Source organism: Anopheles coluzzii, chromosome 3, assembly GCF_943734685.1.
Source record: "Anopheles coluzzii chromosome 3, AcolN3, whole genome shotgun sequence".
Taxonomy (NCBI): domain Eukaryota; kingdom Metazoa; phylum Arthropoda; class Insecta; order Diptera; family Culicidae; genus Anopheles; species Anopheles coluzzii.
The window spans coordinates 30,361,984-30,385,389 of record NC_064671.1 but is presented as its reverse complement, the minus strand read 5'-3'; the positions used below and the strand labels follow the sequence as shown (position 1 = coordinate 30,385,389).

The 23,406-nt window shown below is 44.2% G+C and overlaps 1 protein-coding gene across 4 annotated transcripts in view; it reads left to right on the top strand.

The window, feature by feature from the left end:
- Positions 1-23,406, top strand: part of LOC120958429 (uncharacterized) — a 47,083-nt gene that overhangs the window by 20,666 nt on the left and 3,011 nt on the right. For all 4 annotated transcript variants that reach the window (XM_049608718.1, XM_040381248.2, XM_040381249.2 and 1 more), the window contains exons 3-7: positions 12,792-12,997; positions 15,570-15,705; positions 16,308-16,441; positions 17,800-17,922; positions 19,414-19,606. In XM_049608718.1, the coding sequence (XP_049464675.1) occupies positions 12,792-12,997; positions 15,570-15,705; positions 16,308-16,441; positions 17,800-17,922; positions 19,414-19,606 (792 nt within the window). The remainder of the gene's footprint in view (positions 1-12,791; positions 12,998-15,569; positions 15,706-16,307; positions 16,442-17,799; positions 17,923-19,413; positions 19,607-23,406) is intronic.

The following is a 23,406-nucleotide window of genomic DNA, read 5'->3' as shown; positions in this document are numbered from 1 at the left end:
TCCCAATCAAATACGACACTAAAAACCCAGAAATCAATAGACATTGTACTCTCAACATAAAATGCAAAACCTGATCTGAACAACAGAACCACCATCGTACATGCTTTCGCATGCTTGAAGGTCAAAAACCACAACGACGGAGGGCAGACAACCTCAAGCCGACTGTCTCCGCGGCTGTGGCTTACCCAAACCATTTCCCGCTCCTCAAATGTGGCCATTTCGGACAGTGCCACTGGAGAATTGCCCAGTTGGCTCAGGCACTGTCACGGATCGATAGTGTTTTTGTTTGGCAGCCCGCGATGCCCTCACCGCGCTTATACTGGCAAACAACGAACCGTCCACCAAGAACCCTAATAATCCACCCTTTTCGCCGAACGAATTTCTCTTCCCCGATCGGTGACCAAACGGTGGTGTAGCAGCAAACAAATAAAAAAAAAATACGCTCAACCTTTCTCCCCGGGACAGGTGTACTGTCCGGTGGAAGATTGGTTTTGCCCTTTTTTTGCCTTGTGGGTTGGGGATTCGTTTTCAATTTAGCTCGCGTACCGTTGGGCCAGCACTGTGTGGTGTTGAACCTTTTATCTCCCGCCCCCTTCCGACACACCGCAGCAACACAAATCCCTTACACGCATACCAACGAGCGGGTTAAATAAACCCCGAAAAAATCCTAAATTTGCCATCATAACGTGACAGGCTTTCGAACCGGCCCGGCACCGTGTGCAAATCCCAGTCCGATTACGTGGAAAGGGGGAGAGGAGTGGGTGGTTATTGTGAGTCGGCATTGGAATTGCTGGACATAATCGTCCAGTGGAATTACATTTTTTGTTCCTGCTCCAACACTTTTCTGGGTAACGGAAAGGCAGAAAGAAGCGTGGGAAAGCAAAGGAAAAGGTCAGTTGAATGGGCCTGATTTCTTATTAAAGAGAGTAAAATATGTGTTTATATCTAGTTGAAAACACACAAACACACACACGCACACACCGATGCTAGACGACGGTGTCTAGCAAAAGGATGAAGGAATGTAGCAAGCAAAAAAAGAGTAAAACCGATAATGGGAACGATACAATCTAGAAAAGGGATAAAATTGGAAAAATGTGCCCCAGTTGAACTAGTAGAACTAGGTAACCATCATTATTGTAGGGGTACTTTTATGTCGTAGAGATTAAATAGTAGATATAGGTTTGGGCAATAAATAAATCTCTTCTAGAAATCGCTTCATTTTCCACAGGATTTTCCTCACATTTTTGGTAATTTTGAATTCCGTCTAGTAATTGTAACTATTTGTATTGTCGTTTTTGAAAGTATTCTTAAATATTGCACATAATCCTGCTTGATTCTTTCACCATTGCCTCCCAAAATGGGAAAACTTTTATCCGTACATTAATTGTTGCCAAAAAGCAGGTATTGCCCCAGCTTCGTCCTACACAAAAAACGTCACTGCATATGTGCACGATTTGTTGCAGCATAATTCGTTTCATTTCGGCCTAATCCGTGGTGCAATTTAAAACAGAAACTCGAGCTCCAGGACAGAGCAGAAGGGTTTGGGAGGTAAAATTCGTGGTCGTGGTTTCGCTGCGAGGAAAAGCACGGATTAGGCTAGAAAACATGCACACACACACAGCACCACAGGGGCGATAGGATTTATGCTCGGTGCACTTCAACCCATACACACACACACACGCCCACATCCGGTACCGGTGGGGCTGGTGAGTGAGATCCGCTCATATTCACCCGAAACTAAGATTACAATTTCCACTAATCCAGGCGCTGCGTGTTGGTGGTGATTTTTGCCAAGCAATGAGGAACAATTTCCAAAAGCAAAGGTAGTGGAAGGTGGTGGTAGCAGTGGTGGCGATAGTAGCAGAATGGCACACCCGTCGGTACAAGCTTTCAAGCGCAAATGCAAACAAATTACGCAACACACGGTTACGCTTGCTGCGAAGGAGCGAAGCGTTTTTTTTTTTTGCCACCGGCTAAAAGATTAGACTTAAGCGAGCGTAAGCAGGGGCGGGCTGGGACTGTTCCGTGCTATAAATACGGCTTATGCAAACCGAACCCGGGCAAAAACACACCGTACACATAAAGCATCGTTTGACATACGTGCGCGCCATGGGCGGCTTTGTGCAGCGCAAAAACGAACGAGGTTTGTTGGCGGTGCTTTGCAGCAGCAGGAGTCGTTGCGAAAACTTTGTCACCGGGGTGGGTGCCCTGCGCTAAGGCAAAGGATTAAACTTTTAAATTAGATTCCGGTTTGTTGGCGTAATGCTAGGCATCTGTTTTCGGAATGATGATGGTAAGTTTTTGCATCCCCGGGGTTGAAATCATTGCGGCGAAAGTCGTATCAAGATGTCACGATCGCGTGACAAGTGATCGCGTCGAATTATCGGGACGCACTTTTCAGTGCCAAAGTTCTTCATTTCATGCCGCCTGCAAAGTGTGATGCTTTGGGTGGCAAATCCTCAGCACCTCAAAGTGCGAAGCGCGTATTGCTTCCGAAAGGCGAATGATACTCCCAAGCCCAAGCGGTAGGCAGCGCACCGTTTTTGGGAAACGACCCCAAAGCGGACGACCATTTAAACGGAGGCAACATAAACGAGTCGATGAATTTTATGATGCATCGTAAATCGGTCGCAAAAGCAGGGAGGTGGGTTTAAAGTTTAAAGCTTCCGTGCTTCACGTTCATGAGGCTCGAGATTGCTGCTGCTGCCGCTGCTGCTGGTTGTGCTGATTTGAAAGGTTGGCTTTATGGCTCAATTTGTTATTCGCGCACAGCGCTGGAAGAAGCTCATCAATCGATTGGAAAACTTTGGTCGTTTTATTAACACGCTGCGCTTGGAGTAAGTTTAATGTTGGGCCCTTACTATCAGTGCGTAAAACTGTTCCATTTAGTGCACACAACTGTTTGCGTGTGATGTGTAACGAGAGTGACAAAATGGTGTCACTACTTTGGCTCATCTCGAATCGTAATGGGATTGCACGGGAATAGCATCAGAGCTTTCCATTGAGTGAGCGAATATTTTTCGTTTTTCTGTTGTGCAAAATCTACCTCCCTAATCGATCGAGAGTTTAAAATGATAGGAGGGAATTGTTGCTGGAGCCTACAGAGATAACCAAACCCAAGGCCTGCTGGGACTCATTGAGGAATTCTTTTCAACAACTTTCACTCAACCAGTCCCCTGAGCGCTGTTGGGAATGTAACGAAAGTTTAAGCTTTCAAGCCCACCGACCTTTCGCCCCATCCGCCAACTGCTCAGTCACCACCATTGCCCTTCGGGGAGGAGAAAACGGACAACCCCCTGCTTATCTAAAAGCACCCCAAATTGACCCTTCGACCGTGCCCGTAAGCGATTGGTCGAGACTGTGAGAGGGTCACAATTTGCACCAACAAAAAAGAGAAGAAGAAAAAAGCTGCCACACAAATGGGTTAACTCTGTCGCGGAAACAATTTTCCGCACTCGTAAAAGTTCCACCGAGGGTGATTAATTTCCACCTCGCATACAAGGACGTTCTCTCGCCTGCCCTGCGGAAGCCAGACCGGACGGCACCAGACGGGGGAAAACTTTCAACCCAAGGCCCCTCCCCAGAAAACAACGGCTTTTTGAACGTTTCTGAAGCCTTCACTGTAGACACAGCCACACACACCGAGAGTCATACTTCAAGAGAGCGAGAGATGTTGGAGCGCAGGAAAAAAAGGAGGGCTTTCATCTGGGCAGATCCGGAGGTGAGTACTGGGTGCTGGGTGTGTGTGTGTGTCTCCAGGTCCTGTCCAGGCCTTGGCCACACAATCAATTATCTCCTTGTTGATTCTGACCGCCAGTCGGTGAACGGTTTCCCGGAAGCCATGGCTTCCGGTGGTCACCGGCAACTAGCGCCTGGTTGCTGGTTTTGGGTTTCCTTTTCCAGTTTTTTTTTGTGTTTTTTGGTTCGGTCCTAGCTCGTTATGGAGCACTCCTAGTCGTACACGTCGACGTCCGTACGATCTCGTTTCGGTGTCGTCCCCGGGTACGGCTCGATGTGTTTGCTTCCGTTGTTCTCGAGCGAGCGAGATGATGGAAAAATGTGATGCCTTGGTCTGAAGTCGTTCTTTTTTACGTGCCCCTTCTACTGCTCTGCTGCTTTTTTTCGGCACGCAAGTTCTAGCCTGCCCACTAAAGGAGTCCCGGCTCTTTCGGGTTTCCTGTCGATGACTTCTGGAGAGTCCTTTCGTCGTGTGTGTGCCTTTATCAAGCTCACCAGAAAAAAGCGACGGCCCTTTTCATCAATGTTTCCTTTGTTCCACTCACCGGTCGGTTGGCAAAATAGTGTCCGAGCCGTGTTAAATTGTGTTCCTTAGGCGCTGCCCATGCTTGGTGTGCAAAGGTGCGGTGCGGAATTCGATTTTCAAGTGGGAAAATTCTTCCGAATTGGTGCTCGGGTTGTGCTTTTTCACGTTCCCCGAAAAGAGCGACCAAAGGTATGGGAAAAGGTAGCAAAAGCGTTTGCCGCTTTCATGTGTCTTTAACGCGTTGGCAGCTTCCCGCTTTGGTGGTGAAATTCAGTTAGCGATCGTTACGTTACCGCTACCTCATAATGGGAATTTATCACTCCGATTGGTTTTATTAAAATGTGACACCCCGGGAGGGCTCTCGTTCTAATAGGAAGCTTTTTCACATTGGAAGGAATTCTGCTTACTTGCTTCAGTGCTTTGGGCTTTTGTGTGGATGATTACGATGAAGAAGGGTAATTCCTTTTATTCCAGATGATTTTGGTGGGAATTTTGGTTATTTTTAGCGCTCAGACGTCTTTGTTGTGCTTATTAGTCCTGCTTGATGTGAGAAATCGTAAGAAGTGATTACCCGAAGACCTTTCACGGAATACTTCTTGTCATGCAGCTTCCCGCTTGATGTCACAACATAAAAAATAACCTTTATTCTTTGATGCCTTTTGTTCAGATTAATGCATCTGAGAGAAGGGCTTCTTCAAAACAACCACATTCAACTATTTATCCTCTTTTGATCGCTCATTGGACGTCCCAATTTCAGAAAAATGCTACATTTTTAAACTTTCAATCATATTGGTTTTCAGTATTCAATTTTTTTGTAGAATTTCCAACGAATTGTTGATTTTTTCTCGTATTTGTTTGGATTCGTCTAACGATTTACTTTACGTTTTCCATATATTTTTCCAGTTAACATTGGTATCTTTTTGGCATTTTATTGGTATTGAAATTGAACATCATTACAATTGAACATAAAATCTCTGGGTTTCGTTAAATATATCGTGCAAAGGCTTCAAAAAAGTTTGGAAACCAACCAAAACCTTAGGGAGATTCTGTAAAACAAATTTTAACTTATAAATGTACTAAAAGTAAAAGAAAACTTTAAGATCTTTTTTGGATTGCAATTCAGAATTTGGGAAATTTCAACGCTTCCTCTTTTGATTAACATTCTAAAAACTGCCAAAAAGTACAACTTGCTGTCAATTCTACAAAATAAATCAAGAAAAGGAAGTAAAATCCTTCAAGCAAATATTGAAAATAGATTGCAACCCCATCGAAAGTCACTGATTTCTTTCCATCATCACTGAAACCTTCCCAAAATCTTTCACTTTCACCGTACACCCAGTGCCTTCAGCCCAAAACGTACTCGACCTCGCAGGGGGCAGTCGAGTAAATTATGAACCACAGTGCAAGTGCAACGAGTTACGTTTTTTTTCATATTTTATTCTCTTCCTCACCCAAAACTCACCCCAAAAGTGATTTTTACAACTTTACGAGCTCTATGAATTTAAATTGAATTTATTAACTTTTGCCTCGAAGCGGACGGCAGTTCACTTCACAGCGTTTGAGGTTCCTGGGACGAACGTTTTCCTTCGTTCCAAGCCAAATGGTGTATGAATTTGCAGTATGAAGTGTATGTGTGAGCCGGAGCTGATCAGTGAAAAGCAATGCTGGGAGTGCAAAAGTGTCCCCAACGATACACAAAGACACACACAGACACACCCCAGTCAGAGCAAGACAGTGGCTTTTTTTGGTGTACGACGAGCAAACGGGCAAAGGCATTCAATGCACTGCACGTGACGTTCGATAGTGTTTAACGAACCCGAAGGGGTGGAGTACTTTTTAAGAGGATTATTTCCCCGAGATGCATCGAACTTTGGGCCCATCCACATTTGGCAAAAATGGGCGAAAAAACTGGAGACTTTGATAAATTTTGAGGGTAACTTTGTACAGCGAATCGATCGTTTCTACCAGAGGAGGGACTTCAGTAATAGAAAGTGCAGAGCTTTTTGTGCGTGTTGATAGAAGAACAGATGGGTGGCACAAAATGTACTCACATGGAAGAAAAAAGAGTAGTTGCACTAAGCATTTCCCTCTTGGGTGTACACGCCCAACGCTTCGGAGGACGGCAGTGACACATTCTTCACACAAATTCTGGACTCCCAGATGCTTCAAGTGCTGAACGTAGGTCCTTATCGCATCTTCACGCATCGTTAAAATATTGAATGAAAAAGAAAAACGCATTGTACCGAGCGTTCTTCTATTTACCTCCCTCTTTTTCTTGGAAGATGATGAACTAGCCGGACGAGGTGCTCATCACACTTGGCGAAAGCGTCATGTACCCCATCGGTGTTGATTGAATTGAAAAAGCCACTCCCAGCCCCATCTACTCGTCTACTCCAGGCGCCGTTTGCTCACGATGCCGTTTCGATCGCAACGCGCTGATATTGAAACTGCTTATCACGCTGCCACGTGTCTTACACGGCTTAGCGAGCTGTAGCAACACTGCCCTGGCACGAGGCATGTGTGTGTGTGAGTGGTTGTGATCGTTTTTAGAGCACCCGTTTCCATGCAAAAGCTGGAACCGCAGACGCGTCGCAGAGAAGACGACGAACACGCGAACCGAAGACAAGTTGTTAATGATAATCCTGTGAAACGCGGGCCCTCGCCCTGTACCCGGCTATACACGGTTGCTTGGTGTGTGAAGAATGTTCGCTTTTCAGGTGAACCGCATAAGTGGCAGGGTGAATAACGAGTTGTTCCGTTTCGCAACCACTTCACCCCCGGTGTAAAACGGAACAACACATTCTTCATCACCGTGCATCTCCGCGGCGTTTTTTTCCGCCTCGGTTGATTTGCCGCTGTCTGTCGAAGACGGTTAACGAAGGCGTAAAAACGGGGAGGCAACCCCTCCCTGCGCAGCGGCTTTCACGCACCACCCGTTGCTGCCGTATTGCCTCTAGGTCAACAGAACGACACAAACATCCGTCAGCAGACACAAAGAATGTGCTGCTCCTCCATTTCCATATTTTCTTTTTTAAAGCACCGTGAGTGTGTTGAGTTGACTGGAAGAGAGGGAGGGTGGAGAGGGAGGAAAATGGTTTGTATGAAAATAGGAAAAAGTCGACACAAAACACACACACACACACACACGCACACAATGGAACTTCCCTCGTGGTTGTCAGCGCGGGAACGTTTTATCCTTTTTTCCGTCAAATTTGTTGTTGCCCGGGAAATGTTGAAAATGAGCTCCAACGTGAAAATCGGGTGGGAGAAATGGGGCGGGAAGCAGTTTCCACGTTTCCCTTTTTTCTTCTTTAACCATGTGCCGGGCCGAGAAGTGCTGAACAGAAACAGCCACGCAACTGATGTGGCCCAGCATATTTTTTGATCAAAAGGCAGAGGCGATGGTACGGTGCGCGGTTGCTAGGAATGGAGTGGTTGGGAGTGCGTTACATTGCTCCCTAGCTTCTGCAAACGGCTACGGGTAAGCAGAGAGAGAGAGAGGGGGAGTGGAATGATTCGCAAACGAAAAATGTACAACATTGCAATGCGTGCTGGGGCGTTCTGTAATAATGAAAAGGGAGATGAAAAATTAGCTTCATAGAATAAATTTTACCAGTCGCGGAAAATAAATTGATAAACATTTGATAATCTTTTCGTTTCAATTCGCGGGTATAAGCAAAGATTACCAAAAGGCTGGGGAAAACGGTTCGCTTGAAATAGATATTTATTGCTCTTGTTTTTTTATTATTATTTTTAGTTGATTTTTTCACTAAAAAAGCATTATTTTCAATACGCACAACTGCTGCAAACTACTTGAAATTGTCCAACTGCATACCTTCTGGCGTTAAGAATATCTTTACAACTACAGTCTTTCCCCGAGTTACGCGAGTAATGCGTTCCGGAGACATTCGTGTAACTCAGATTTTCGCGCAAATCGAATATCACGTTTTACAGCTAAAATATACTTTAGTAATAATAATTTTTGATTGAATTTAGTTCATTTAGATTTAGAATTTAGATTGAAAAAGTAATAAATTATTTTATGCGATTCGAAAATTCAGTTACTTCTGTCTTTGTAGTGATTTCAACTTTGGGAAGAATTACAAATTATTTTTCATTTGACAATTGATGAAGAAAACTGTGCTGATGTGACATATGAATTGTCAAAAATAAAAATTCACGTAACTCAAGTGTCGCGTAATTCGAGGTAAAACAGCACCACATACACTTTCACACATCAAATAGCATACTTTTAGGCGTAAAGGAACGGTGTTGTAGGTATAGCAGTAACATTTCATAATTGAAATGTAGAGCGCCTTATTTTTGTATAATAACGCAGATTCTTTTATCAATTGATATTTCCTGTGTGTATGTGTGTATGTGTGAGTTTTCTTTGTTTTTATTTCTACGAATAATACTTCAATTGCTATTGTTCATAGGAACGGTAATTGCTTCTTTAAAACACAAACAAAAACATCTCTCCGAAAGATGAGAAGCAAGAAGCCTTAACAAGTTTTTAATTTTATCATATTTCAATACAACGTGTTAATGCCATTTTCTGTGTATTCAAGCACCATCTTTTCCTTGCAAACCTTCTTAAAGCTTCACCAAAACCTACCACAATGCGGAGTCACACGAGCGGGTCTGTGTAATATTCGAACGAACGCGCTTCGTCTCCTGGTCTCCTGGGCGAATATGGATGGTGAAAATTGTTTTCCAATTTTCACTCCAACCATCCTGCCCCTCGCCACGTGAACCTTGGTGGCAACGGGAGGTGGTAATATTTTATTCAACACAGAATTGCTCAAACCAATCTCCAGCTCGATTCATTTCCGCCGGATGGCGAATAATGGTGAAATCTCATTTTTCATATCGTAAAGGTGAACGCTCGCTGCTAGGGGAAAAGGTTGTACAGGTACAGGTGAACTTGCAAAAGCCTGGGCAGAAGAAAGGAGCAGCAGCAGTATTGTTTTGCGTTTGTTACAGCTTCCCAGGAACGGGGCGGCTCCAAAAAAAACCGGCGCCTAAATGTAGGCAACATGACACGCTTGTAGTTACATGAAATTAATATTCGTACCAGCGCTGCACAGTAATTTCACGCGCCGCAATGTGTGCACAACGCAAAATCCATCCTTCATCTCTGTCTCTCCCAAACACGGGAGACGATGGCGTGAGGGCATGTAAAGAAATAGGAAGAATACGTGCGCGTGCAGTGTAACGAGCAGCTGGCAGTCACATTCCAAATTTTACGTTGCATCCGAAACCGCTCAAAATCACTTGCGCGAGCGTTGCATTTGCATTCTGCCCGTCGGGGTATTAAAATGGCGCCCTGTGTCCACCGCAACGTGGCCATCGTTCGTGCGAGGGGAGGAGGGAAGATGGATGAACTAATCAACCATTCTACAAAGGCAGAGGAAACTGTTCGCTGCAGCAGCATCGCGAAAAAGGTTTCCACGAACCGCGTGTGTGGTGCATATGTTTGCTTGCCTACGGTGCGAGGAAGACCTTTTAAGTTTTGGGGCAGGATTTGTGTGCGCACCAGCTGTCGTACGGTTCGTGCAGCAGCGCGAGCAAACAGCACCATGATGGCTCAGTCCACCTCCCCCCCAAAAGGCATGATATGTGTCAACAGCTTCGGAAGCTGCAGTTGAAAGGCAGCGCTTCCAAAAATGTCGCTCGGCTTGCTGGCTGCTGGCTCTGGCAGCAAAAAAATCCTATTGGACTGGGATGGACGCTCAAATAGATGGATAGAGAGTAGAGTTGCCTTTACAAAAAAGGAAAAATGAGAACATAAAGGAATGCGCGCAACACAAAAGCACAAAAATATGCCCAGATGGGTAATGAATCAAAAGCTCGCCGTTGAAAAGTGATAGGACAAAGGATATGAAACCGTCCCTCATGTTCGTTTTCTGGACAAAGAAAGAGCTGATCGAGAGAAAAAAAACCGATCCAGCGCGATGCGTGCACAGCCTTTTCCACTTTAAAACTCATTACCCAGCTGCCACTGGGAGGCCACCTTCCGCTGCCGCCTCGCTTCTGTAAACTGTTATTGTATCGCTGATGAAATTATGAAACACTAGCGCAAGTAACACGATTATCCTAATTCCTGCCACTGCTCCAGCAATGTCGCTTTTCTTTTAGATCCGTCGCGCGAACTGCGAAAGAAAAACGTACCACTTTCCATTCCGTGCCCGTTTTTGGTGTAACTCAATGAAACAACTTGCAGCGGCTTGGGAGTACAGCGGCTTCATAGCTTCAGCTTCCCCATTAAACGACACTATTAAAGAATGGACTGCCGAGCGTGGTCCGGGCAGGGAGTGACATCGGGCCCAAGACCTCGTCCGAAGTTCACTGGAAAGTGAGCTGAAACTTTGTAATCAATTTATCTTCTTTAAATTCCACTGCCGCCACTACTTGTGTGAGGCGAAGGGAAGAAATTGTCCACTGACACATACACACACACATACATACACACAAGGGCTCCGAGGAAACATTTTACAAAAAAGGAAAAGTTTCCCTTCCTTCGGGGACGACGCTGTGGCGCTGTGCGGTTACTGTCTCGAGGTGGATGGCCTTGGCCGTGCCGTGCTGCAATTAATCTTACATTTCATCTTTTTATCCACCGGTCTTCAGAGACCCACTGGTCCGTTTTCTTCGTTGAACACACACACACACACTAACGATCCGAACGCTCTTGAAGTCTTGAAAGGTACGGATGATGCCTTCGATGCACCACGCCTTAACACGGTGGCACTGCCACTCGAGCTAACTCCCACAGTGTGGAATTTAAACCACAAAAGCCACCCGCTCCACTCCATACCACGAGCAGAATGGAAATATTCGTTGCAAAAGAATATCGAACAGTGAGCGCCCTTCTTTCGCAGTGAGCGCTATTCAGCTTAATGCACTTTCCCACCAAACTGCACTGCACTGCGCCGGTGGGAAGTGCAACAGGGACTACCGGCAGGACGATGATATGGAAAGCTTTGCGGTGCTGTGGGAAGGTAATTCGACAGGCTGGAAAGTGGCGGGAAACGGATCACTTGAACCACTCGCTTCTCGCTAGTCCCACGGGTGCAACCTTTAAAAAAAAAAACTCTCACTTTGAGTCGCCTGGCAGGAGTCTGGATGACTAGGCAAAGGATTTTAACGAGACAAGCGGCACCAGCGGGAAGTTGTTAAATGAGTTATGAACCACACAAGCACAAGTTGTATGTAGTGTGTGGTGTGTGTGGGTTTTTTTTATCGTAGAGTGATTGTATGCTGTTTGTGAACTGTTAATTTGCCATGCTTTGACGATAACACACGTTAGAGTAGAGGTTGTTAGTGGTATCAAATAGGATTCGATGTATATATTCTTAAATAAAAATAAATATTTTGGTAGACAATATTTTATAATATGTTTTTCCATTTTTCATAGAACATAAATGATAAATTAAAAAATCATAAGGCTGTCAAAGAGGGAAAATGTAAAAAAAAAAAAAACAAAGAGAGGTTACAGTGCTCTGCAATTCTGTTCATACCAGCAGAATATGTTCCCTGACTTATTACATACGGGTTCACGAAAATAAGCTACGGAAATAAATTCCTGCCAATATTTTACCAAACAGAATGCCTCAAATATAGCTATTCAATCACAATTGACTGATCAATCATAGTCATACAATTCCGGTTACAATTGAATTGCTAAAAACTTCGTTATTATGTACGTAATTCTCACAATTCATATCAAACAAGCTTCGACACGGTTCGTTTTATTCAGCTCAGCTATACGATCGGGAGCACTATCACCATAGGAACACAATGCACCGCAACTGTAGGAACAATACCATCATCATGGGTACACAGGATCGGTCGAAAAAAGATTATTTCTGTAGTATATTTTTTTGGTCCTCATGGAAAAAAAATGTGTTTTTTACAGATATAAGCGTTCCATTTGCTATTAATTGGAATATGCAAACATTTTCCTTCTTGTCGCTGAGAAAATTAACATCGCTTACAGTAAAACATTAACATCACTGAGAAAAGCATCAGTATTAGTAATATCACTACAAAGAAGGAGTTATGAAAAATACAGACACATTCATCCGAAAAGGTGAAATAGTTTGACTATTTATCAATTTAATGACTAAGTGTATCAAAACCATGCAATTAATAGGATAGAATTTCAATTTTCTTCATGATCATCTCAATAAAACCATCATCAGAGTAGGTTAAATATAATTGTTTCCTCATATTGTTTATGCCAAAGACATGTATTTTCGTTTGCAAATAAATTCACCCTTCCAAATAATTGTGGTAAAACAATGAGCGATTAAAACTGTAATACCTGTGTAATTGGATATTAGTGAAATTAAATTCACCTTTGTATCGATAACATAAAAAAAAAACAACCCTACTTTAACAACCACCTCTACTTAATCCGCTTTAAATCGATTCCAAGAAAACACCCCATCCCTCATTAAAGTTCAACCTTTTCAACCAAGACTAAATAACTTTCCCCACCACTGCTTCCGACTCGTTACAGAAGTATCGGTGGGTTTGCGAAATGTACGCGTCACGGTACCGACGGCCGTGCGAAAGGGCGACTCGGCCCACCTGTTCTGCGACTACGAGCTGGAGGACAAGGAGCGGCTCTACTCGATCAAGTGGTACAAGGGCAAGCGCGAGTTCTACCGCTACACGCCGCAGGAAAAACCCTCCATGAAGGTGTTCAGCGCCGTCGACGTGGAGGTAAGGAGCACTTCGAATGGTGCTGCTGTTTGCGCATCAACTTTTTGGTATCGTTTTACAGAATTATTAAGAAGGGCGAAGGGATTTCCAGAAAGTAAGTTCCGGACGACAGCACCGATTCCGATTGGAGTAAGGTAGTGGATGGCTGTTACTACCATTGCCTTTATTAATTGTTCTTTCAAGCATTCATCGCAAGTGACAATTTTACACCCAGCAAACAAGTAAGGTCGGATGCAAATCGGGTTTGCAAAAGTGTTTATTCTATTGCGTTTCCACGGAAGCATGGCTTTCCGGCGCCGTTATTGTTCCGGGAAGGTGTCCTCTGGCCCTTCGGGAAACTGTTCAAAATTCAACAAACTGCCGCAATGGTCTCGAGAGGTTGTCTCGATGGCAGATTGTACCCTTTTTTTGTTGGTCAGATGAGAGAAACACATGAAACAGGACAGATGGAAATGTAAATGCTTTTAATTTGGGGTTTTCTTCCAGCGAAGAGTGACTGTCGCTCTAAGTGCCGCTCAAGAAATTCTTTTAAAGATTCTAATAATGAATAGAAAGCTCACCATACTGACAGAGTCACATAAAAAAAACCCCGCTATTGAAGACACAACAACGCAACACACAAAATTGTACGACAGCGGACAGCGCAAGCTTCATGTGGTTCGCCCCGAGAGCCCTCATGAATCCCCTCATGAATTTCTAATGCACTTCGCTCTTGACAAGTCGAATTCGATTCCGACTAAGAAAATGGAAAGCTGACGGACCCGGACGAATGGCAGAAGCCTGGAACGGTATTTCTAATTTCATTTCAATCTTTACCCTCATCCCCCTTCGGTCGGCAACCATTCCGCTCCTTCACGATCGTCGTCCTTCCTCCTCGCATCATAATCATCCATCATGCGGGCTGTCCGGATAACGATCGGACAACGAAACCAATCTGTTCGGTTTCGATCGATTCATCTTGATTGGGAATAACGGGCGTGAGTGCTTCTCGGTGTGCTGACGGGTGCTCGGGCGAAAAGCTTTTCCACCCTCTGCTCTGCCCGTGCCGCACTGAGACACGCAGCTCAAGGGGAAATGGTCGGAATGATGCCTTTATTCCTTCACCTCCTCCATTTGCTCACTCTAGCTTCCTCATCCGCCCCATCGTTGGACCTCACATTCATAAAGCTTCCTCCGCCGGGACGGTGGCCACATTATTATGATGCTGAAAGTGTTTTATTTATCAACAGAGGAAAAGCACGGCCACCGGCGAAACCAATAAAATGGGAATGGTTTTTCTTTTTTCTTTTTGGTTTTTGCTTTTGCGTCGCGTTGGGGAAGCATTTGGCCTCTCCATTGGCCTCGGTGCTGTTTCCTGTCGAGCTTTCTCCCATCAGATTTCGAACCAAAACTGGTTCTTAAAGGTTGCTTAATGAGTGTGCATGTTTGTTTGGCTTTTGTGTGTGTTTGTGTGTGTATTGTACATTTTCTATTGCGCTGCCACCATCCACGCGGGCAGCTTTTATTTCTGCCCCATCTGGTCCGGCCGTTCACACAAATGGGTAGGGGAGAAAGGTCCAAAGGTTTCGCGAACACCCGTCCCGTCCCACGTCGTCGTTTTCGATTACTTTCCCCCACACCCGTGGTATCCCGTGCTTTGCTCAAGATAAGACAGAAATAATGTCTGTTTTTGTTGCTTTCCAGTCAATAAACAACTGCGATAACGTAGCGACGGCAACGGCACCGGCACGTTTTGTGCGAGGAGAAAAAAGGGGCACGATCAGCGCCGGGAGTGGGTGGGTGGTTTTAGCTTTTCCATATCTTCTGCGAGCGGATTGTGAAAAACAAGACAAGAGGCGAGAAAAGCAACAAAAACACAAAAAGAGAAGAGTTGATGCTGGGAGCCGAGGGTTTTGCGAAGCTTTTGCGACAAATTATTTGCACGCCACTGTACGCGGTTCGAAACAGAAAGTGGAAGGCAGACAGGGAAATGCTGCGAAGTGCTCCATGCGCAAAGGTCTGACTAAACCAAAAATTGCAATATTTTTTATAAAAAAAAACAACGAAACAATCCCAACCACACTTTGAAAAGAGAGAAGGAGAGCAAAAAACCCAGAAAATATTTTACCTCCTTCTGCTTAGGGGTTTGGGATGAAAGATTGGTTCCGCAGCGGGTCAGGTGCCCACACACACACACACACAGAGGGCTGAAGGGATAAGAGGAGAAAGATCGGTCGAGTTGTTTAGAGCAGCCTTAAATTATCTCGTCGATTTATGGCGGTTTGCTGGTTTGTTTTGTTTTCTTTTGCTGCGAATCTTTAAGCGCTTTTTGTGCTAGCGGTACGGAATTGGCTGAAATTGATAAGAGATGAAGAAAAACAACGGGAATGGTTGAAAGTGGAAAGCGTGGTCCACGCAAGAAGCTTTCTTGAATGGGGGTTTTGAGGTCTGGCGGAGGCTGTTTACTTGGCGGCTTTCTCATGCACGGCCAAAAACCGGACTGATTAAATTTAAACAAGCTTTAATATAATTCTCATCATCGTTTAACCTTTGAGTAAGTTAAATTGAACGTAAAACATCTTTTTCTTTTCAGCGATCGTTATCGAACGAGAGCAATGTGGTTATAAAGGCGCTCGAAACGAATGTTTCGGGAAAGTACAGCTGCGAGGTGTCGGCCGATGCGCCCTCCTTCCACACCATGATAGTTTCGGGTGACATGGAGGTCATAGGTAAGTAGAATAAGAAAACTTCTAAAACAATTTCTTTACATTTTTTGTTCAATTTGTAAATGAGGCACTTGATCGTTGCAACACCTTTGTAGCGCCTAAAAGTATGCAAATTGCAATTGCAAAAATTATATTTAACTGATTATTTTTTTACATAATAAAACCAATACTGTTTGATGCTATTATCACATAAATAACACCATTGTCATTTTTTTTATTAATTTACACGACCGTCATGTTGCTAAAACGTTACACAAACGTTATAAAATTCCATTGCATATCTTCAGGCGCTCCATACCTTGGTGAAAATTTGAAATAGTAGTAAAAACACATATTATTTAATCGATTGATGTACAGTCAATTGAGGAAAGGGATGAAAAATAATCCTCTTTCAATCTTACAATAATCAATGAACATAATAAAAAGGCTCACTGTTACACGACTACGTCACAAAGCGCAATAATCCGTGCGTCGCTAATCATTTAATAAAACACTTCTTCTTTTCTCTTTTTTTATCTCTTTACCCTTCATCTCAATCGCTGTCAATCGGGGGAATATGCGGCTGTAACAAAAACAAAAAACAACCCCACAACATCACCACCCAGAACCCCCGCCGGAAAAACCATCAATAACGGGCCTGCAGAGCCGGTACCGGCCGGGCGACATCCTGCGGGGCAACTGCACCTCGATTAATTCTAAACCGCCGGCAAATCTGACGTGGACGATTAATGACGTACCGGTAAGATTTATTGCGCTTCCCTCCCATCCACAGGCGCAGGCGGAAAGTGAGGAGGGGGGGGGGACGTGGGTGCAAATCACATATTTGCCAACCACCCTGCCCCCGAACCACATGCGGTCTATTGATTTACGGCAAAAACGCATTCATCAACATCGCCGCGAGCGAGCAAGCGGAGAGCTGGACGGATCTGTGTTTTTGGTGTGCGCCATCAAGCGAAAGGGGAAAGCATAGATCGTGGGCTTTGGGGTTTACCACATTTCCAGTGAAGAATTATGCCATAAAAACGTGCCTCTCCTGTACCGCACAAAAAGGGATACGCGTGTGTTTCGCTGCTGGTTTCGGGGCGAAAGCTCGTGCCACGCCGCGAATCCGTTCATTTCCGGTGAGACGTTTAAATACAATCCGATTTGTACTAATTTACCGCAAAACGCTCCGGCGCCTGCGTTTCATTGGAAAATCTCCACAGATTAAAGATAAATCCTTTTCAATGGCACGTGTTTCATGTGTTTTTTTGCTGCTCCATTTTGTTGTCTCGCCTTCCCTCTTTGGCGCTCTAATTTGTTGGTAAAAAAGCATCATCCCACCGCCGCAAACGCCGCACCTCAAGCCCCGCTGTTCACCACAAAACGCGTGAAGTGATGAAAAGCAAACGATTCAATCGAGAATCATCAGTTTTGCCGCTGGCAACTCTCCATTTCATCCACCCCTTCACACCACCACCACCATCGATGGATGGAAATCGAATTTTTCGTAATTTCATCCATTTCCTACTGCGAGTGTGAAGGAATCGGGACGGGGGCGATTGGTCTCCCCGGGCCCAGCCGATCGAGACGTCAAACACGGTTGCGGTTTGAAGCCACAAAATCCAAAAAAAAAAAAAAAAACATCCCATTCGGTGGGGAAATTGAATTTACACTTTCATCTTCCTGCTCCCCCACCGGGGAGGACTTCTGAGTAAACGCACCGTGTTCGTGTAACCATCCGCATGATAGGTGTGTGTGTGTGTGTGTGGAGACGGTTTTTATTGGTCGCCATCGTACACCATGACGAAGCTTTCATTGCCCCACCCTTCCCGGGTTGGATGAGTTCGTTTGAAAAGGCTTTTGTCGATGTTCTTGGGAAAATTGAGTTTTAGTCAGTCTGGGTGGCAAATGGAAATGGGTTTCAACATTTTAAGCTTTTCCAAGTAAAGCTTGTACATCATTCGAGTGAATCCGAAACGGGGGCTCATCCGGTTAAAAGCAACAAACAAGAAATCATATTAATTGATTGAAAGTAAATACTTGATGCTTTTACAACAGTTTGTCTTTTTTTTTGCATACTTTAATGATTTTAATGAATCTCTCCTCTCTCGCCAGATCATCCCACAGTACTACAAGCAGTACCGACCGATCAAGGATACGCACACGGGGCTGGAGACCTCCATCCTGGGCATCAATATTCTCGTTGCCCACGCGCACTTCATCAAGGGCAAGCTCAAGGTAATATAGTAAAGCGTAAATCACACAACATTGTGGGAAAGCTTATTTCGTTGTGTACCAATGAAGCCGAAAAAGTTGCAAGCAAAATCACTATTTAATTTGTTTTACCTGCTGGTGCGGTGTATAAAAAAAGTCCACCTTTTTCTGTAATCACTTCCAGCTGCACTAAAGTCTGTACAAAAGAATCTCTTCAGCAAAAAATTAAGTCTTGGCTGAAGATTGTAATTAATATTTAGCACTTGTGTTAATCATGCTGAAAAAAAACCCTCCCTGGGAGGAAAGGATGACAAGAAACGGGGAAAGAAAACGGGAAAAAGGTAAATTATAGAGATAGAGAGCGAAGGAAAAGAAAAAGAAAAAAACACCACCCGAAAGGTACAAAAGATCCCATCCGGGAGGATCCCATCGCCGGAAGACAAATCTTTTCCGGTAAAGCTGGGATCGGCAGCACAGGTGACGTTGGCGGTGCAACTTCTTGCACAGCGAAGAAAGCTTGATGGAAAACGCCGCACGCCGTCAGGGTCAGGCGTTGCAGAATGTTATCATTATGTTTCGCCGGTGACAATCAAACCGCCTCGGCAAAGTGAAGAAAGGGGCGTTTGACAGAGAGGAACAGCTTCCGCGTCCACCATTAGAGGTTACATGGGTCGGTTCCTTTCCGCTGAGACAGCGGGCACTATCTGAGTTTTTTTTTCTATCTTTTCCATCGGTTGGTTTAATTCTTAAAAGACAAACACTTTGAGTTTTAGCCCGGAGAGTCGAGCAAAACGAAGAGAAAAAGAATAACACACACATATACAGAGTAAAACACACAAATCATTGCCAAACAGACGAATAGAAAACGTAGACTAGTGAGAGGGTTGAACCGAGACCAGGAAACGAGAAAGTAGGAGTAAAAATAATCAGCTCCCTCAATGCGAGCAGAACGAATGCTGTTAATTAAAAGTTTAATTGATTCAAACAACGGGTACATCCGTAACCGGAAGCTTGCCCGTTTGCACTTGCAGGGCGGGGTGCAAGGGTGAAGCAAACTTCCTTCCGGTACGCTTTTTCTTCTACGAAACCCGGGGCGTACGCTCGGGGGACCTTTGCAACACTGGCTTTCCGTCCCGACCAGACCCCTCTGCACCTTGTTTCGTAAGATTGCTAAAGGATTGGATTTTTAGCACAAGTGCAACGGAACACCGGAAACTGGCATCTGCTATGGAGCTGCTGCTTCCTGCTGATCGGCAATTGCTTCTTTGTTATCATTATGCTGCTGCCCGGAACAAGTCCGGTATAGCTACAATCGGTGCTGAAACGGACAAACACAGTCGGGCAAAATAGACAAAACCCGTTTATTTGCACCGAATTTTCTCTCTCTCTAGTGTATATTTCTTTTCCAATTCCAATGCCTCCCCTTTTCGGGATACTCCAGCCCAAAACAAACGAGCACAATTATTTAACGATTACTTCTGCCCCCCACCTCTCTTCCGGTGTTTATTTTTGCAGCTCAAATGCCAAGCGACAATACACCGGATCTATGACGAGAGCAGCGAATGGTACGTGGAGGAAGACCGGCCGAGGATACTGGCGACCGGCTCGTCCAGCGGCCACAATCTCAACCAAATCTATCAGCACACCGTGTACGATGGTGATCAGCCCGATCAGAGCGACATGTACTTAACGGTGAACGGATACAAAGGTAAGAATACTGGAGCGGGGAAGACTGTTTTGTAGCGCCTGGTTGCATACTTTCAGACGAGCGCTGTTTTTGCAATGCGGGGATTATATTTTCTCTTTCTGTTTATTTGCCGAATTGGACAGATTGGTAAAGTGAGAGTCCTTTGAAAATGAGGGCACTAATTGGCATGTTCGATCCATAAATGTGTTATTTTGTTTTAGTACCGGCAATTAGAGTTAATTTTTAATTTGCCTGCAGAACAAAGTCTATAGTTGTTTTTTTTATTCATTGTACCAGTGGAGTTCTCAAAAGTAGCTATTGGGGACAGCACTGCCCCAATAGGGATGAGAAAGCGAGGAGCAAGAGTTGAGGCTTGCTGAGGTCTCAACCTGGTGGAAAAACAAACCAGCGGAAAAAGAACTAAACCTTGTAGAGGCTTCAGCCTGGAGGAAGACCGATATTCTTTCCTTGAACACGAGAAATGGGTACCAAACGGGATTGGCTTTCTGGTGGCGTTTATTTCTTCAGCACGTCTGCTTGTTTTAAAAGTTCAAAACCAACAACAACGCCACTCTGCGTTGGCGAACCCTCCGCTTAATGTTTGGGCGTGAACAATAGCAACGCAGAAATATCAATAACAATCAGTACTTCAATGTTTACATTGATAATTCACTAAACTATTACATTTTTCCCATGCAATACATACGATGTAAATAACTACTAGCAAACTCTCATACTTGTTAGGGAACAAACCAACGAATGAAAAATATTATTAGTTTTATAAATATAAAAGTCAACCATCTCTATATTATTAAACCATAATCGGCTACTAACAAGCAGTGCGAATATCACAATAAATATATGTAACCTTACATAGGATCCCTTGAGCGGCTGAGGTCAGTTTTAATACAATGTTGTTAAGATTTCAAAAATATCTCAGTGCCTTCCTACATAGATAAATTTAAGTTGGCAAATGAGGATACAGAAACCGATTTCCATGCAGAATTAATTGAGATAGTGTCTACAAACTTGAACTGCAAAAGTGTGTAATATAAAGCTTCAATTAAGCCAGTGATATCAATGTATAAAAGCCAAAAATATTAAAATATCAAAGGAGAAATTAGGATGAAAAAGCTGAATGAAACTCAAACTGCTCCCTTTCTTTATGATCTGACCTTTACTAGTAACTAAATTCAATCCAATCATAGGGGCCCTTCACGATTCTAGTCAGTTTTTTTGTATGGAGTTTGACAGTTGGAGGCTGAAATCATGTAAACACTCCATATAAAAACACACAAAAAACTTGCCTGCAATTTTCAGTCTAGATTATTCTAGCCTCAAAGCTAGAATTAGATTCGAGTACCTGCTCGAAAACACGGTGTTGTTTACATTTACCGCAAGGTGCATGAAAGAGATCACGTGGTGGAATCTAGAATCAAAGTGTATGTAGTCCAGGTGGTCTCATAGTATGTTTTTTAAAACCAAATTTGAATATCACTTTTTGACAGGATGGGTGAAAACTTTTGTTCAAGCAAGCTTTCTTGAGGCTTGACGAATACACAAAACACTCTTAAAATCTTCATTCAGAACCAGAAGCGATAAAAATCGGTCTTCTATATTCATACACCTTGTGATAAGCCCACCTGTACATTCAACCAACTTAGAAAGCTGCTCGAAAACTGCTAGACAATGCAAACAGCTGACAGGCTGAAATTTATCCTAAGAACTTACAACGGAAAGGGCCCCATAATCCGTAATAATTAGCGCCTGAAAGTATGCAAATCTTAATTTTTAATTGCTTTTTAGGGCTATTTTAGTCATGGTAGCTACGTTTTAATGATGAAATTGTTTTCTTTTATATATTTTCCTTTAATATTTCTGCGTTGAATGACAATCATGAACATCTTCACATGATTTTATTGTTTTTCATAACGCCATTACTTGCCTCAGCATAAAAAGGAGTTCCCTCTTCTTTTATCACGCCCCACTGTCTGCACAACTCTCCTTCCCGTAAATGTTCTTTGTTCTTTGCATCAGATCCACTCCGGATGACCCTCAAAGCGCAACGATTTGTCGCTCTTTCTTAGACAAAAACTCACACATGAATGGTTGCTAATGCCCGTATGCTCAACGTGCTATCACTCGCTGCCCGGGTGCCGCTCGATTAGAGCTTGTAAAACACATCCAATCGAAAGCGATAGTAAGCCCACCGGGCACGAAGCTCGGATGCTCCGTGTTTTGCCGTATCTGCATTTTATCGCCTCATAAATTCAACCACAGAAGTATGTTAATACAAAACCCCAAACCCCATCGCAGCTACGTACAGCAACGCTCCAGGGCGGCTCTTCACACACAGCTAATGGTGGTGTAGTGTGTAGAGTTTCTGGGACCCAGTTTGAAGTAAGCATTGCTTTCACCAACGCCACCAGCGGGATTGCATCAAACCGAGCTGAATATGCGAAACGGGTCTGTCCTTCTTGAGTCACCCCGTAACTACATCCATCTTTGCAGCTCCGGCGGCCGTTGGCTCTGGCCAGAAAACCTCTGGCAAAATTTGGCACATCCCGTTTATCCCCACCCGAGTGTGTGCCCGCAGGGAAAGTGCATACACTGAGTGCCGAATTTGTGGGCACTTCCCTGCGTTACAAACCACACGCCATGGCACGGAACGGAGGTCCACTTCCGTCTGCCGGTAGATGCCCGAGCGAAAGATATTAAATATAAATCATTACCGGAAATGGATGCCGAATGGTTGTCCTAGTGCTACTGCTGCTGCTGCTCAGTCGTGCGTGGTTTTGGGGCGCACAATGTACCCAGTGCCACTTACCGCGCTGGAAGGGTTTTCTGAGTTTTTACCAGCTTTCTGGGCAGGGATGCGAAATCTTACGCCAAACAAACGTGTACATGTTTGGAGCAAATCGTGGCTGGGTTAGGGCGGTGGACATTTTGGAGCGAATGTGTGAAAAATGGTCACAATAATTCATGTTTCCGTACTTGCTCCGGTCGACCATCCGAAAGTGGTGAAAGCGAGTTTGCTCGGGTACAGTGGTTTGCAAGTGTGTATGCTTTTACCGGCTCTCGATGATGCATTACCGCGTGCTTGCAGATCGTTTCCGGCCGAGCGAGTTAAGAAGATGAGTGGGACAATTTGTGGCGATTTTTTTACGGTTCAGATCAAGACTTGCTCAGAAAATAACGGTGGCAAACTTTGTGGCTTAAACCTGTTTGGCGTCATTTAACGGAAAAGTTTAGAAATGTATTCGCTATAAAATTATTGAAAAGTAGTGCGCTTTGAACAATCCAACCTTCTGGAAAAAGTCCAGGATCTGTTTCAAAATCGAAATTCAATCGGAATTAGGTATTGGCATGGGATAAGAATCAGTGCCATCACTGTCATGGATTCAGTATAGGTTCTAAGAACCAATGGGCCTTCAAGATGAGTTCCTGGACTGAATTGGGTTTTCGATCAGTTCCAAGATTTGCATGGGCTCAGGATCAGTTCTTCGCCCTACATGGTTCGGGATCAGTTCCAAGTCCTGTCCGAATTTGTGATGTGTGCAGCACCTTTTTGGGGTCGGAATCAGCTCCAGAACTAGTATGAGCGCAGGGAGATCTTCAGAATTCGTATAGGATTGTAAACAGATCCATAATTGCTACAGTATTGAAACCAGTCCAAGAACTGGCTTGGGTTCTAGATCTGTTTCAAGAAAAGAGAGAGAGAGAGAGAGAGAGAGAGAGAGAGATTTCGGGAAAATGGCGGAAGTCGAATCAGTCCCAAGAATGGTATAGATTAGGAATCGATTAAGTATTTCAACAAGTCG